This window comes from Pleurodeles waltl, chromosome 6 (genome assembly GCF_031143425.1).
Source record: "Pleurodeles waltl isolate 20211129_DDA chromosome 6, aPleWal1.hap1.20221129, whole genome shotgun sequence".
NCBI lineage: Eukaryota > Metazoa > Chordata > Amphibia > Caudata > Salamandridae > Pleurodeles > Pleurodeles waltl.
Genome location: NC_090445.1, coordinates 684787012 through 684800834, shown reverse-complemented (window position 1 = coordinate 684800834; position 13823 = coordinate 684787012). Strand labels below are relative to the sequence as shown.

Sequence of the window (13823 nt, the reverse complement as noted above, 5' to 3'; positions counted from 1 at the left end):
GACAGGCCAGATTTTCCAAAACCTAAATAAACCTACTCTAGAACCGAAGACCTTGCCAACTATCTGACCATCACTCACTACCGTTCATCAGTAAGATCACTGAGAAAGTAGTCTATGTTCAACTCCAACATCATATCAATGCTAATCATCTTCTGCATGACTAGTAGTCTGGCTTCAGATTGCGGTGCAGCATGGACCTCTGTTTCCTGATACTGCTGGACTTCTCAGCTGCCTCTGACACAGTCAACCATTCCACTCTCATATGCACCCTGGGGTCAAGAATGGGATTCACTCAAAAAGTGCTTTACTGGTCCTTCTTCTTTCTTTCCAACTGATACCAGTTTGTTTGCATGGGCACTTCCAGGTCACAAAATCCTGTGGAGTCTCCCAGGGTTCCATACTGTCTCCGGTCATTTTCAACTTTTCCATGGAGCCGCTTGCTGTACTAAAAAATACCAGCATCATGATTCACCAATATGCAGATGATTTACAAGTCTACCTGAAAGCCCCCTCTGCTTCACATAGCCAACACCACAAAGATTGCTTGCACATCATCCAGACCTGGATGTCCAGTGCCTACATGATGCTCAATCCAACCAAGACAGAATTCCTGTTGTTTGCCAAGAACAACAAGATAAAGTAAAATCCTGGCTCAATTACATTAATATTGATGTTTCTGAATGCCAGTTCTCTCTTGCATCTGGATGGTGGAAATACCCTACCCCATGGTCTCACAGAGTCTGTGCTGGCACCCCCTAGAGACATCCCCCTGTCTCATCCACGGCGTGAAGAAATGTGAACAGTTCACATGCAAATAATGAAGCTGGCATGTCTCATAGAGAACAGAGCTGCTGGCAGGTTAGATATAATGAGTATTTTTGACAGGTGTCAAACACCAAGTGACAGGTTTACTAACATTTTGCAGTGGAACAAACCAGTGCAAAATGTTGATTTTGAATGTACTTTTAACAGCACAACTTGTTTTGCACTGGAATGCTGCCTGCAAGTAATGCAAAGCTGAGCTGTGTGCTGTTTTGTATTACTTTGCATCAGGGGAACATACATCCAAAGTGGGAAACATTTTAAAGTTTTTCTAGACATAGTATATATTCTGTACAGAAAAGGTACCCTTCCAACATAAAACCTACGCTAGCCATCATGCACACATATTTGCACAATGGCACAAAGGTATACGTGTGCCGCTAAGCAGCCTAATAGTAAATCAGCACTGGGGAAAGCCCAGAAAAGTGCCACATCATAATAGATATAGCACTTTTCTGTTCTCTCCCCCCTAGGCAATGCAGTACCATGCAGCAACTTTGGTTGCTATGCTGCGCTGTGTTGCATGAGGTTTTAGTGAGTATACACCCAAGAGCTGCTGAAACGTCCTACTCCAAAACAGTTTTTCACAGGTCACTTCAAATAGGTGACCTGCGAGATCATTTATAAAATATGCTGCTAAAGTGTCTCTTAAACAAGAACATCAGACAATTCTAATTTATAAAAGAGCTCCAGACCAGTCATATGCAAAAACAGATCTCGTGAAGGAAAATAGAAAAAGGGATGCCAGTAGATTTGATAAAAAAAGATCTGCTGAAAGTTCAGAATCAAAAAAAGCTGTTGACAACTCACCTACATAAAATGCTCACATGTAATGAGAGTTGCTGAATGTCCATTTGGAATGCAAACTGCTGGCAGTTTACAAACAGAAAGAACTGCTAACATATCACGTACAAAAGGCCCACCAACAAGTCACATGCAAAAATAGATGACAACAGTTTCATACAAAAGAGCTGTAGATAAGTTGCAAAGAAGGAAAAGATCTGCCAGTGGATCACAAATAGCGAGAGCTTCTAACAGAGGGCGAACAATGCAAGCTGCTAGAAAAACAGCTTTAAAAAGAAGTGCTAAAAAACCACTTAGAACAAAATCTAGCTGCTATTAAGTCAAAGCTGCTGAAAATTCTCATAGACAAAAAGCCACTGGCCAGGGCGGACCTATAAAGCTGCTGATCAGTGTCAAACATAAATGCCAACCAGTGCTTAATTTGTTCTTGTTGTAACCGGTGCTAAGCACCGGCACTTATTTTTGAGGGCCGGCGCTTATTGTTCTGCCTCAAGCATTTACAGCGAGCTAAAGACACATTTGGGAAAGAGGGAGGAAGAGAAACACGAAAAAGCTTCACAATGTGAGAGAGCCGAAAGCTGCAAGAGTGAGCTGAAGGAACAGGGAGGAGCTTTAAATGGATTGAAGAGGCCCGAGGTGGCTTCGGGATTACGCTGCCTCAGTATTTTGTGTTTGCACATTTAATTGCAGCATGCGCATGTTTAAGAGGAGGGCTTTGAGCACCGGCACGTTTTTATTTACAAATTAAGCACTGATGCCAACAAATCAAGTACAAATGTAGCTCCTGGTAAGTCTGTTACATAAAATCTGCAGTTAGCTCTCCCACAAAAACATTTTTTGACAAACCACGTGCATAGAAGTTACTGACAACTCACATGTAAAGAAAGCTGCCAGGAGGTCACACACAAAAAACTTCTGTCACATCATCTCCGAAAACAGCTTTTGCTGCAATATATTAAACGTAAGCTCACATAAAAAAAAGCTGCCAACAAGCTGCATAGAAAAAGTACTGCCACCAACTTATGCACAAAAAAGCTACTTGACAGGTCTTACAGCAAAATATTTTCCAACCGATCTTATACTGTGAGAAACCAGGGTCTTATGCAGTGGCCCGCACTTTTGCACCCCTCCCCCCCATTTTTGTACCCCTAGACACTGGTTTTCTGACTCTGACGGTGCACTGGGCTCCGCTAACCAGACCCAGGGGCAGTGCTCTGATAAAAATGTATATGGTAATATGTATAATTCCAATTGGCAATGACAGACCCTGTAAGTCTGGGACAAGAAGATGCCACTCTTTGGGGGTAGTTGTCATACCTCTGGGTAGCACCCTGCAGCTCATTGGGCAAGTAGGCCCACTGGCTGTCCCCCAAGATGATTGAAAGTGGCTGATCTGCATTGGAATTCAGATCTGCTGCCTGAAACCACAAGAAGAAGAATGACTGCCCTACTGAAAAACCTGGTTTGCAACCCAGAGGCCTGCACACTTGAGGACTGGCCTGTGGCACACTGGAACCACACCCCAAAGGACTTTGCCTTGCTTCAAAAAGAACTTGGTAGTGGACTCCCTGAAGCAATGGGTTAGAAGAGTTTCCCTGCACCAACTTCCACAAAAGTCCCCAGCCTGGAGTGCGTCTAGTGGACTTACAAGGGTTTGGCCACATGCATTATGGGAATTGTAGTCCTAATGTCCCAAGGAGCAAGGGGCTCAGAGATTCTGGAACCTTGGAATGGGGTTGTGGATTACTTTCCTGCATCAAACTTCCACAAAAGTCCCCAGCCTGGGGTGCGTCCAGTGGATGTGCAAGGATCTGGTCAGATGCTTTGTGGGAATTGTAATCCCAATGCAGTTCTTCTTCTTCTTGTGGTTTCAGGCAGTAGATCTGAATTCCAATGCAGATCAGCCATTTTCAATCATCTTGGTGGACAGCCAGTAGGCCTACTTGCCCAATGAGCTGCAGGGTGCCAACCTTGGATTGGGGTTGTCGATCACTTTCCTTCATCAAAAAATACATCTGGAAGTAAGTGTAAAAGTGTTACATTGCAAACGGCTGGAACTTTTGACTGTGTCCCAGTCCAGTGCAACCTTCCCTTTGAAAGTTATTTGCTTCCAAGCACTAGTTTCACTTTTAATCTTTGAAAATTCAAATCTCCGGTTTCATAGATTGTTTTTTGTCATTCTGGTGTCATTTTTAAGATAAAAATAATTACTATTTTCATAAATTTGTGTGGGATTTGCATTGTGTGCTGTATCTTACTTATTTACTGTATTGGTGTGTTTAAATGCCTTACATACCTGTCTCTTGAGGTAAGCCTGACTGCTCGTTGCCAAGCATGCAGAGTTTGAGCCGGGGGCTACTTTGAGGGACCTTGACTGGGCACAACCCTGTGTTGGGGGTGTATTGCTAGTGGTAGGAGTGTACTTACACCTACCAATACCCAGCCTCTAACATATTCACGTAGAATTTCAACATATCACACACCAAGAGGTCTGCCAACTGATCTCGTACAAAATCAAGAGCCACAAGATCTCATATAGAGATGCCACCATGTCTGCAACAAGTAAAACACAAAGGTGCTGCCATCAGGACACATAAGGAAGAACTGCTAAATGGTTGGACACAGTGAAAACTGTCCAAAGATCACATGCCACCAGAGACATTGTTGTGGCACACGTGTGAGATAGGACGTCACACTCCTGATGTCCTCCTGGCAACATTTGTTGACCTATGTTGCTCCTTCTCTACTCACAGATGCGCAGCACAAACAAGGTGATATTTGAAGCAGATACAAACCTTCTCATGGATCTCCTGTGTGGACTGTGCATCACAAAAAGCCACTGTGGCCAGGTCCTTCAGAAGGGGCATCTCCACTGTACAATCCCGCCCATCCAGCAGCGCTACTAGGGGCCGTGGTTGCATCGGTCCATTTACTACTTGTGGGCGGATACCTGTAACGGAAGAAAGCAAAAATACCAGATGAGCTACTCACCAGCACTGCAAGTTACCTGCTGCCCTGAAATAGCGAATGGAGCATCGGATTCCCTGCTTGGGCGACACAACGAGTCAGAATGCATTTGTAAAGTTTCTTGATCAGTACTTAGGCCCTTATTTATACTTGTTTTGCGCCGCGTTTGCGTCATTTTTTTACGCAAATGCGGTGCACACCTACAAAATACAATTATATTTTGTACGTTTGCGCCGCTTTTGCGTCAAAAAATGATGCAAATGCGGCGCTAAAAAAGTAAAAGTATGGGCCTTTTTTAGGTGTTTAAGGCTGGACTCGACTAAGGGAAGTAGCGACATTAATATCCCAGCAAATTACTCTCTCTGGCACATGTAAACAAGGGCACAAAGAAGGTTTGTTTTCTCTCTCTCTCCCTCTTTCCCGCTCCCTCTCTAGTTAATGGTAGGATGAAGTGTTTGGTGTAAAACTGAGTATAGGAGTAACACAGAACGATTGGCATTGCAGTCACATTTTCAGCATGCCTATGTGTGCTATTTTAATGCTAGAAGTCTGCCTCTCATTTTCATACATCACTTTAAGCACTCGGTGACATTATCGCTAGTAGAAAAAATTATTAAAAGCAGAACCATACTTTAGTCTTTTAATTGCGCTACCTGAAATTCTGTGTGAAAGAAAATGTACCAGAACTCATGTGGAGAAAAGGATAGTGACTGCTCACTCTAAACATGGATACCTTGAGATTTCTGAAGTTCTTTCATACCAGGTCCAAAGTGCACCTTTTTTAGTGGCTTAAAACAGAATCCCCAAGTTTTCAGTTTTTCAAAATTCTTTACATTGAGTAGTAATTTGCATAACTGATGTTATCACAAGTGACATCAAATGAACTTCGAGTTCAATTACATAATAATAAGTGATGTCAGTCACTTTGGTAAAGTTAATAATATAACTCGAATGCCTTGCTGAAATAAACACATTACCAAAACTGCATCTAAACGGATAATTTATCAAGGACTTCAAATTCAATGTGCAATCTCCCAACAGGAATAAAATCACCATTGAGACAATACGAGCAGTAGTGCCTTTACAGAAAACATGCATTACTAGCTGCTACCAGCATGTGGATTTACAGCACTCACTATATGCATTAGTGCTGCACATATTACAATCATCAGAGGCTCCCTGCGGAACATGAATCAATGACTTCCAAAATGATGTACCTGAAAGGTCCTTGGCAGCATTTGCAGCCCTGGTTGTAGGCAGAACTGAATATTACTTGTCATAGACAGCAATGACAATCATTAATGTTCCCACTGAGAAAGAAGTATTAGTCCTCGTTGATAGCAGTATGCACCAACGGCCCAGGCAATGGCATGCGTCAAAGCAATCAGACTACCTCAGATACCATTTGACTTAGTAGTAACAGTCAGTATGTGCATCAGTGGACAAAGACAACAATACACATTAATGGCCTCAGGCAGTAATGTGTAGTAATGACCTCAGCCAGTGATGTTTGTCAATGGCCTCATACATGAGTATCACCAGACAATAAAAGCATCAGTGAATCCAGGCTGTAAGTAGCATGAGTGACGCCGCACAGTACATGCATCATTCACACTAGTAATAAACATCATTTAAAGTGGGAGGCGGGGCACAGTATTGCATGTGATATACTGCATAACAAAAATATTGCATCCACTATATAGACTACTATTATTTCATGAAGGGCAATAGGCATGGGGTTAGGACTAGTAAACCTATTCTTAGCTATGTATACTTGTATATATACATCGTTAAGGTAAATATATATATATATATATATATACATATATATATATATATATATATTTACCTTAACGATGTGGTAGTAGGTGTCAAGATGGATGCAATATTTTTGTAGGTACATAGTGTTAACCTCTATATTTTAACATACAACCATCAATGGTCCAGTAGGGTACACACATCAACGGATCTAACAATGAGCTTTAATAACCCTAGGAAAGAGCATCATTTGCCCCATCAAGCACAGGCATTAATCACAGCACACAGTACGTGCATTAATGGTCACAGACAGCAGTAAGCATTTATAACCCCATTCAGTAATGTCCAACCAATAAGAAGCTTCAGTATTACCCAAACAGTACACACACAGATAATGCTAGTAACGAGTATTAGATGGCCCCACATAGTACATGTGTTAATGGCTCAACACAATACATGTATCAATTGCCCCAGCAGTAATGAGCATCAGTCTCTCCAGGCAGTAATGGTCACACCCAGAACATGCATCTATTTGTTCTCAGACAGTAGCAAGTATTTATGGCCTCTGGTACAACTAATGTGCACTAGTGACCCTAGACAGTCAGGAGGAATCATTAGTCGGTGTAGTAATGTACATTAATGGTCCCAAAAAGTAATGATTATGTTAGCAAGAAAAACGCTAAACTAGTGTGAACATATTGACTAAGTCTGGTGTTAAGCATTGTTTCTCTAGGCTGTAACACACATTATTGGCCCCCAAGCTATAAAGGACACCAGTGGCCTAGGCTGCAATAGGCATCAATGCCTTCCGGCTGAATCAAACATCAATGGTATCAAACACAAAGGATCATCAAAGACCTCAGGCGGTATTGAACATCAATGGCTCCAAGCTGCAAGAAGCATCAACGGACAGAAGATGTATTGAGCATCAATGACCCCAGGGTGCAATAAGCATCAATAGCCCCACACAGTCAAGCGATCAATTTGAACCCAGTAACAATTATAGGTAGCCTCTTGTAGTAATTAATGTGCATCAGGGACCCTAGACAGTAAGGATGATTAATCATCCCATGCAGTAAGTACAGAAGCTAATAACTAAGCCTTAATTCAGGTATATAAAACTATAGGCTTCACTTCAAAAATCCAAATGTGCCATGTTCACAAGTCTACAGCTTTTCCCTCTTCAAGGCACACTTTGTGTTTGTTCCAATCTAAGCATGCCATATATCTCAGTGAAGAGGTGCTGAGGACTCACTGTAGAGGCACTGACCACAAAGCAATATTACTTAGGGGTTCGGTGCTGCAGAGTGACTCACTGTGCTCTGAAAGTGAGTAGACCTCACTGTCAACGGTGGTCCAGGGTCAGGTCACAAAGTTGCTCCTTGAAACTTTCATTTGACCACTCCGTTTTCTCTCTCAGCACTTCTTTCTTCTTCAGACTCAGACCCTCTCAGGTGATGCTGAGTTGGCAGTGCTGCCGACGAGGGGAACAGATATAGTACCCAGGAGGAGGAGATGCCAACCTTCAGGGCGCACTTGCCTGGCTTGATAAATCTAACTTAAGAGTTGTGTCGCTCTTGTGCTTCGTTGTGACACGCAAGGGCGATGTAGGAGTTTCATAATTATGCCCCAAAGAGTGAGAAAGTATCTGCCTCAGTACCTGCACTTCTTTAATATGCAAAGTGTAGTACAGACGCTTCTCAGTAGCAAACAGGTACTCTGGAACAGAGAGTACCAGCACTTATGTCTTTCCATTTCAGGCACTGGGCAGCACCGAATAGGTAACACAACGAAATACAGTAAGAAAATACAAATCAATTTCCAGTCACTTAAATCCAAATTGATTAAACGTGAACAGAATAAAGCCAGATCATTGATGTGAAAAGGAAAAAACAAACAACATACAAATCAAACTGCTAAACCCCAATAGTGAAATATATTTTACATAAAAATAGTATTGCGAGCTATTCGACGATACTTCTAGAAAAGAGAGACTGGGCCACAGGTGGGGGTTGGCTGGTATAGAGCCAGGGTCAGACTTCCTCATCCCCATGTTAACCACAGGAGCACTTGCTCCCACCCCGCAGGATTACACTGTGGAGTCAGCTAACAGTAGACGGCACCCGGGTTCCTTCCGCAGAGAGGGGGGACACCGGCAGATACACTTTCAGCCTAAGTGAGTAGGAAAGGTTTAGGACCGGCTGGAAGTGTTCAGCTCATCGGTGACGGGCCCGTTTTTTTTTTAACTCCCTGGTTGCTCAGTGAAATTTTAGAACATTACCTTTTAAAACTTTTGGAAACGTTTGAATACATTTTATACAAATTACTCAGCTAGTAGATACATAAGACAAAAAGACAAAGAAGTTCATATTCATCGCGTGCGTTTTTTCCATTGGACATCTTTCATGCTGCACAGAGGGACTCATATATTCCAATAACTAAGCTGCCTTCCACGTCTATCTCTAAGTTGAACAAAAAGAAGCATGTTTATGGGGTCACCTCACCTGTCAATGTCCACTTTTAGGCTGGTGGCATTCGCATGCCAAATCCTTCTTGCGACAATAACCCAACACTGCAAAGTACAGCTCCTCTGCCTGCTTTGAAATTTGTTAAGCGGGAGAAGAAAGCAATTCTGATTCATCAAGAATAAAGATCTTCGCATTGTTTGCAAAATTGCACTTCTGTAGAAAGGTTCAGGCCCAGATTAACTAAGGCTTTGCGCCACTACCGTGATTCAAACTGACTCATAGGTATTTATTTTCCAGTACAATAGGTACTTCACACTGGAAAGGTGCCTTTTCTGCTTTGCAACACTTTGGGCCTCATTTCGAGTTTGACAGACAGGAAAGCCCGCCCACCAAACTCCCAACAGGGTGGCTGCCGCCTTTGTGGCGACCACCCCACCGGAGTTATTAAGAGTTTCCCTCTAGATCAGCAGATGGAAACCTCAGTTTTAGCCCTCCGGCCTGGCAGGAAACAGGTTACAGCATTGTCTCCAGCTCGTAATCGACATTTAAATGTAAATAATACTGTGGTTTCTTGCTTTGAATGCAATGTGCCAGCACTAAATTGTAACCATTAGGTTTAAAAAATATGAAAACAGTTTTTTGTTTATATTGGAGTAACACAGTGCATTTTACTTCTTGTTTATATGCTACTATGTTGCAATAATTAAGATACCCATAATTGAAAGCTTCTTACTCCGAAGGCTCTACTGTTCAGCCTCTTCGCCTCCTTTGCACTTTTGCCTGACGTTTTAACACTTTATCGAGTTTTTCATTGACCTGCTGCGATGAGTCCACGATATTGGCAATCAACATATATTGGTAGTCAGTATTCTAGACACAGTATTATTTCAAATCAATAAAATAAGAATCTCGATATTTCATATACAGCTCTTGTCTCTGGATCAGCCTATGTTTAGGTAAATGTGGGAAGGAAGAAAGAACACACTGAAGGAATACCCAGAAACTGTACTAACAAGATCGATATCCGGGATTTGTCAAACCATTACGAAAACGCCCTCTGAACTGAGGGAAGTCTCGATAGGCAAGACCAGCACCACATTACTGTGAGAAAACCTAACCTACTCTACTTTGGCCTACAGTAAACACAGAGAACTACTGAGAGAAAGCACACAAAGCTGGGGTGTTCCAACAGGAACTGTTTAATTGCTCAGGTGATTATTATAGCGCTATCATGACGTCTATGGACTGCTTCAGAGCGCGCTGGAGTCCAGTAAGCAGGCAGATGCATAGTTCTCGTTCTGGTGGTTCTGGTGGTTCCGGTGGCATAGAAATGGGGTGCAAGTTAAAGGAAGGAAAATGGCCACCCTGCATGCTGGTTTGGTAGTAACATCCAGCTATAGTCAGATCTCTGGGCCCCATGCCACTGCACCTGCTGCACCACTGGGTGGCTCCTGATACATCCCAGGTGACCCTCCGAAAATGTGGTCCTATATGTAAGGAAATAATTGGGAATGGGGATCTCGATCCATTCTCTCCTGCTATGTCTCTTATGTTTGTATTATTTAAGCAAAATTGAATGCTGACTCTTGTTTTTAAAAATGTAATTTTTGTTTATTAATTTACTCTCTGCCTTTTCTAAAAGAAACGGCAGGACCACTTATCTTAAGAACGCCTTTTCTCTTGTATTTCGTCGAACTAGACAAGGGCAATTTACAAACGTACATCTCTCATTTATGGAAAAAAATCAGCTGGGAGTGTGGCTGGGAAGGGAGAAAGCAACCAACATCCCCTTTTGCAGCTGCAAAATCCACATTTTCTTTAGCAATTAACAATTTAACACCTTGGCCTAGTGATCCACTGGGGAACACACCTATTAACTTTCCCTTAAATTGTTTAATAGTCTGGTTATTGTAAGGAATTTACCACCACGCCCAGGACATACATCCTAAAGAAAATAGTAAGGGATTAATTAGCTCAAGCTAAGTGTAGTGGCTTCTCACAAACTGATGCCACAGGAAGTGATGTCACAAGCCTGTCATATCCCTCACTACGTTAAAGGGAATAGAACTATGTTACGGTTAAAGCCAAGCACAAGCAATTATATATGATATATGAATGTGATTATATGTATAAAGTGAATTTATCTAGAAATCTAAACCACTCACATCTACTTGTAAGAGAAGATAATAGTTTTGGAAATAAAATAATCCATATTTAAAGAGTAAGGCAGTCATTTATGCTATAAAACAATGAACAAAGTACATATATGCTATGTGATTAAATACAGAATTGGACTGACCTATAGGGTAATCTGCCAGTACCAAATGGGCCGGTTTGAGAGGTGAGTGTTTGAGGCGGCTTTGCGGTTGTATGTGGGTCAGTTTTATGGTGTGGTGGTCTGGTTTTGTGGCTGTGTATGGGCTACACTAAAAATCTTTAAATAAAAACAAGGCAGCAGTAACAAGCAGCACTGCGAGGGCCATGGGTGCAGTTATCTCATTACACGCAGTGTGGATGGACCAATCGCACTTTGTGGATAGAAGACCAGGGATGTGTCAATGTTGTTTTCTTTTTGAAAAGGAAAGAGCATATTGAATTTCACTGCAGCTTTTCTCGAATATTACCACACATAGTGGCCACAGGGAGCCTAACTACAAGTGGTTTCCCACCCCTCAGAGACCACCAAGACAATATGTCTTAAAAAGTCCTCATTTGCTCGATTAACAAATGTGGGACACTGTTTTTTTTTACTACCCAGTTCGTAAATGTGGGCCACTTTTATGTTGGTGCCCAGGTCTATTTTCTGCCCCCAGTTTGGTTCTTATTAAACATATATTGTAATGAAGATATAGCGACCATGTATGCTATTATGCCATGTTTTATCAGCGCTCTAAATGGCCTCCTGACTGCATGTGCATTTTACAAAAACAGCAAACATAATCACACACAGAAATTGGAAAAATCTCAAAGTGACAACATTTTAAAGAAACTAGTGGAAGTTAGATTAAAATAATGTTTTAATTAAATTACGTTGGGTGTATTTTTTCTAAATAGGTGATTGTTTGGAGTTATCTTTGTTCCTCTTTGTGTTTCCAACCAGCACCAAATAACAAAATCATCACATTTCTGACACTGCTAAAGGATGAATGCATGAATTCTGGGTTGTTGCGTACTCTGTTAACCCGTCCTGGTTGAGTCTAAAAAATAAGGGAGATGTTGCGTGGGAGGGAACACCACAATGACAAGATATACATTTGTGCTTGGTAAACGCCATGAACGAGAAAGGTGATCCCACAAATCTTCAGTTTATAAGGAAAGTGAAAATTTCGACCTTCCCTTGTCTTAGGCTAAGAAGCACGATATGCTTGCTCTAAGATTAACAAGGAGACTACCTACATCCCATTTCACATCCATTAAAATATGTGCCGTACTCACACCCTAGTACACCATAATCCTAACCTCCTTGGTGCTCCTCTAACTCGCTACACTGAGCTCCAGTAGGAAGGAATTAGGGCTTTTTTTTTTAAAGGTATTCAGCCTAAATCAATGTTGCGTCACCACAATGGTCTCCATCGATCTGCTAGTCAATTCGATTTCTCCTCGACATTCTTCAACAAACCATCTCCTGCACTGATTTTGGGCTGAAACGTGACAATAAATATGGTCGCAGACGGTAACATATCACTTTAATTATTAGAATCAAGGCTGTTCCAATTCTTGTTATAGTCCAGACACAGGATATGTGTTGTCAGCAGAAGGTTTTTCTCTAATTGCATTCATCGACCAAGATATAGGATGGGCATCTAGCTCACAATCTGACACATGTATAGGAGAGAACCAAACCATTTAAGGCTAAGGTTAATGAAAACTGGCAGATTATTCTGGTACTAGGCAATAATCTCCAACTCTGGCATCAACTGACTGTGTGCAATGTAATCCTGCTCTCCACTGGTGCCCCTCTTACGCCGCAGAGCATTAATATACAGGATATGTTCAGCAATTAGTTTAATAAATACTGTACAACACCTCATTAAATTAAGTGCAGAAGTGACCACTATCTTGATTAATGCATGTCTAGCAATAGTGGCGCTCTGAATGATTGTGTACAAAAGACTGATTTCAGTAATATATGAGGTATATGAGGAAGTAGTGTGTACTGGTTCAAAAATATATTAGACATGGGCTACACCAATAGTTTTGTCTTTTTCACATTAAACGGGGGTTATCAAGTTTCACTAAGACACGGATGGGGTACAATAGGACCAGCAGCAGTGCAAACTTCCTTCCCTCACAGCACAGCCAGCACAGACTTGCATTCCTCACACACAGAACATGGAAAGATCCCCTGAAGCACCCAATAGGCTTATCAAAGAGGGTAGTGGAGAACGGTTTCAAACATTCAAGTACACATGGAAGACAGAACAGGGTAAGCTTCCCTAGGACCTGATTCCGAGGCCGGCGGTGCAAAGCATCTGTGGGTGATACCACCTCACCCAGTTCTCAGTCACTGAGGACAGACTGACACCGAGTGTCATTAACTACGTTTACACACACACACATTTAGCGGAAGAAATCTGTGTGCAGTAACACATTTGAAACCAGGAATAACCGAGGGCTCAGCAATTCTGGGTCCTGTCATTTCGCGTGCGGCCTGTCAACACTCAGAGTTATCTGGGTTTTGTGTGCTGTGCAGCTCGGATTGATGCGCTCTGGAACAGAAGGAGCACACGGGATCTGAGAGGAGGGCACGCAAGCACGGTTCCTACCCCGCCCTCTAAGGCTGCCTCTTCTTTTGGACACCTGGGAAATCTTAAGGGTTTGGACTCCAGTCTCATGGGTTTTGAGACAATTTCACAATCGTGTGCTTTTCAGTCTGAATTGAACTAAAATGTCTTTCGAAAACTTCAACATTTTACACGTCAGAGAGAGACATGTTTTTGATCAAAATATTAATAAGAGAAAAAAAGCACAGAGGAACTCGATACCTAATTAAAGCAGAGCATT

At 42.0% G+C, this 13823-nt stretch overlaps 1 protein-coding gene across 2 annotated transcripts in view; it reads right to left on the bottom strand.

The window, feature by feature from the left end:
- CTBP2 (C-terminal binding protein 2) overlaps nucleotides 1–13823 on the bottom strand; it is a 135292-nt gene that overhangs the window by 97047 nt on the left and 24422 nt on the right. For both annotated transcript variants that reach the window (XM_069239118.1, XM_069239119.1), the window contains exon 2: nucleotides 4422–4576. In XM_069239118.1, coding sequence (XP_069095219.1) covers nucleotides 4422–4576 — 155 coding nt within the window. The remainder of the gene's footprint in view (nucleotides 1–4421; nucleotides 4577–13823) is intronic.